At 54.0% G+C, this 3,409-nt stretch overlaps 1 protein-coding gene across 1 annotated transcript in view; it reads right to left on the bottom strand.

Annotated features, from left to right (window-relative positions):
* Positions 1-3,409, bottom strand: part of STT3A (STT3A, subunit of the oligosaccharyltransferase complex (catalytic)) — a 7,492-nt gene that overhangs the window by 191 nt on the left and 3,892 nt on the right. Inside the window, exons 9-16 of the mRNA XM_010012245.1 lie at positions 2,510-2,665; positions 2,295-2,386; positions 1,542-1,697; positions 1,244-1,432; positions 1,047-1,163; positions 864-966; positions 155-343; positions 1-33 (exon numbers count right to left, since the gene is read on the bottom strand). The exon at positions 1-33 is cut by the window's left edge and continues 65 nt beyond it. Of these exons, the coding sequence (XP_010010547.1) occupies positions 1-33; positions 155-343; positions 864-966; positions 1,047-1,163; positions 1,244-1,432; positions 1,542-1,697; positions 2,295-2,386; positions 2,510-2,665 (1,035 nt within the window). The remainder of the gene's footprint in view (positions 34-154; positions 344-863; positions 967-1,046; positions 1,164-1,243; positions 1,433-1,541; positions 1,698-2,294; positions 2,387-2,509; positions 2,666-3,409) is intronic.

Here is a 3,409-nt window from a genome sequence, read left to right as displayed (position 1 = left end):
CATTCCTCACCCGGTCGTAGCCCGGTGGTCGCTCTAGGAGAGGGCAAAGTACAGGCAGTGCTGCCACGTCACACCCCAGAGACATCGGGGGCACAGTGGGGTGTCCCTATCTAAAGTGGTGTCACTCCCTCCAGGGATGGGTTTGGGGACTTACTAGCCTCGGTGTAGACCTGGCCGAAGCGGTAGTAGCACATCTTGTACATGAGGCAGTTGAGGAGCACCGGGGAGCCCTCGCGGTCAACCCGGAACTCCCCCGTAGGGGTGTAGTAGTCGTGCTCCTTGATGTGGCGCCCCGTGTCCGTGCTGCCCCCGATCCGCACCATCCACAGGAACTTGTTGATGTCTGAAAGGGGGAGAGCAGGGTTGAGGAGAGAACGAGTTGAGTTGAGGGATGACGTAAGTTGAGCTGAAGTGAAAGAACAAGGAGTTGAGCTGAGAGGCCAAGAGCAAGGGGAGGAGTTGAGTTGGGGGGTCAAGAGTAAGGGATTGAGTTGAGTTGGAGTGAAAGAACAAGGAGTTGAGGTGGGGGAGCGAGGGGTTGAGCTGGGTGGTGAAAGAACAAGGAGTCGAGGTGAAAGAATGAGGAGGTTGAGTTTGGGGGCTGAGTGCAGGGTTGAATTGAGTTGGGAGGCCCAATGCAAAGAGGCTGAGTCGAGTTGGGAGGTCAAGATCAAGAGGTTGAGTGGTGGAGTGCAAAAAAGGCACATGCAGCTTCCAGAGAGGAGTGTTTTGGTACTGTTTCCACTTTGCAGCCTCAGCTGCAGGTGGGACTTCACTCCCACTCCTCAGAGCTGCTTTGGAGAAGCCTGAGCCACAAATGGCCCCTAGGGATGGGTTTGACCCAGCTCAGAGTGAGATCTTACCATCAGATGAGTACCCAGTGAGGCCTCCAAAGATAACTAGCACGTAGCTGACATCCAGCTCCCTCATGATCTCGTAGGCTTTCTCCTCTGTAGACGCCATGGCCTGGAGCAGACACAGTGTCAGTGATGCCTCGAGGTGCCCCAGAAAGGCAGGACAAGGCAGTGGGTGAGGAAAGGACCTACCTGACCAACACGGGAGATGTGTGTGTTGTTCCAGGTGTTGTTGTCCACCAAGATGGTCCTGTTGGCCATGGCGGTTATCTGGTACCCATAATCCCACCAGGACATCACCTTTGCGTCCTACACGCAACCACCAGACATGCTGTTGGCACCTCAGGGGACAACACTGGGTCCCCACCACCCAAATCATCCTCGATTACCTCCGGTGTGTTGTGACGCAGCCAGTAATAAGCTTCTCTGAAGTCATCAAAGATGATCCTACTGCCATCGCCACCACGGGCAGAGAGCACGATGGAGGGGGATGAGTATGCCTCGCTGGTCACCCAGGTGGAGTGGAAGGTGTAGGTGATCAGGAAGAAAGCCATGACCAGGATCATGCCACTGGCAACCTGGGGGAACAAACCGGGATCAACGCTGGGTGGAAGAGGCCACCACCTGCTCTTGTCCCCAACCAGGATGAAGTGTCTCCTCCTCCTCTGGCAAGCCAGCCCAACTCACTTCATTTTTGATGGGGTAGGTGGAGTCCTGCTGCTTTTTGCTCTTCTTGTCTGGCCGGCTGATATCCAGGTTCTTCATGTAGGTGGACAGCACCTGAGAAACCCCGATGCCAGACAGGATGCACATCACCGGGGCCAGCACCAGCATGAGACGCACCTATGGGTGACAGCAGAACCATCAGTGGTTGCTGGAGAAGAAATCTAGGCAGAAGTCTGAGAGAAGGGAAATGAAACATCAGAAACCTCAGCCTTGAGATAAACCTGTAGCTGACTTAGTTAGCCCCCAAGGGATGTTCTCTGAAGACCTCAAAATTGGCCAGTGTGCAGAACTGACCTCAACTGAGCACCCTTGGACAGGCTTAGGTGGAGCCAAGGATTAGTAGATGCCTCCACAGCAGAAATCAACTCATATTTAGGGCTTGGGGTGCTAAATTTCAGCAGCAGCTGTTTGCTGGCAGTGCCTGCTCAGGTACCTGGAAAATTTGTCTGGGTTTGCAACTCAGCTATGGGAGACCAGGAAGAGACCCAGTGTCGCCACTTGGAAGTGAGTAACTCCAAACCCTTTCAGCTTTGCCACATCACATTCCCTCACTGCACTGGGAGGCCAATAAAGGAAGGGAGCAAAGCCTCACAAACATTTCAGTCAGGTCAGGGTAGAAGAACCATCATCAACTTGAGAAAAGAGAACATTAAATCAGCTTCGTGAGGACCATTTCGTCACCACGACTGCACCCAGCAGGCAGCGGCCCCTCACCATTACAGCAGAGAAGTACATGCTGGTCACACCATACATGATGATGAAAATGCGGGCGTCCGAGAGGTTACTGAAGCAGTAATAGAGACCAACTGTGGAGAGGAGAGAGAAATAGGTGAGGTCCACCTCAGGGATCTGCTGCCTGGAGTAAGAAACAGCCGTGGAGGTACATTCTTTAATGCATCAGGGTCTGATGGCTTCTGTCCTGGGCTCACCTGGGAACATGAACACAAGGAGCTGCAGGTCAAAGTAATAGGAGGACCAAGTGGTGGGCTGGTGCTCAGAGACTGAGGCGATGATGGGGATGTTGTTCTTTGCATAGGAAGGATCCAGGAGGGAGTAGAAACGCCCCGTCCACGGGGAGATCTTCCCTAGGGAAGAAGAGAGAAAACCCAACCAACTTCAATTCCAGCAACGTTGATACGATCCCTCACAAGGGAAGCACGTGCAAGGCTGGCTGAGCAATCCCAGAGCTTGTTTAACGTCCCTATTACTCAAACCTGACATTTTAGAAAGGAAACAAAGAGCCATTTTACCCTAAAAAAGGCTTCTCCCCCACCCACCAACCATTTTTAGCATCTCTCTGCTACTACAGATCAACATGCGTCAGCTGAGCGTCCCCAGCATGCCAAGTCATGGCAGGTTTCTCTCTGTGCCTCGTGACAGCAGCAGCCTAGATCTAATAGCTGCTTCCTAAGTCTCTTCCTGGTGATGGAGAAACTGGGGCAAGTCCCAGCCTCCACCTCGGTGGGGGGGGGTCTGCAGGCAGCAATGTGGAATTTGGATTGACAAACGATTGCTCTTCAAAGAGCAGGGAGCTGCTGCGAGGGCTGGAGCAGCTCTGCTCTGGAGCCAGGCTGAGAGAGCTGGGCTGGGGCAGCCTGGACAAGAGAAGGCTCCTGAAGGGAAGACCTTAGAGCAGCTCCAGTGCCTAAAGGGGCTCCAGGAAACCTGGAGAGGGGCTTTGGACAAGGGATGGAGGGACAGGACAAGGGGAACAGCTTTAACCTGCCAGAGGGGAGACTGAGATGGGCTCTGAGGCAGAAGCTCTTCCCTGGGAGGGTGCTGAGGCGCTAGCACAGGGTGCCCAGAGAAGTTGTGGCTGCCCCATCCCT

This window comes from Nestor notabilis, unplaced genomic scaffold, assembly GCF_000696875.1.
Source record: "Nestor notabilis isolate BGI_N333 unplaced genomic scaffold, ASM69687v1 scaffold18733, whole genome shotgun sequence".
NCBI lineage: Eukaryota > Metazoa > Chordata > Aves > Psittaciformes > Psittacidae > Nestor > Nestor notabilis.
Note: the sequence above shows the minus strand (reverse complement) of the source record. Positions and strands in the feature narration are given on the sequence as shown.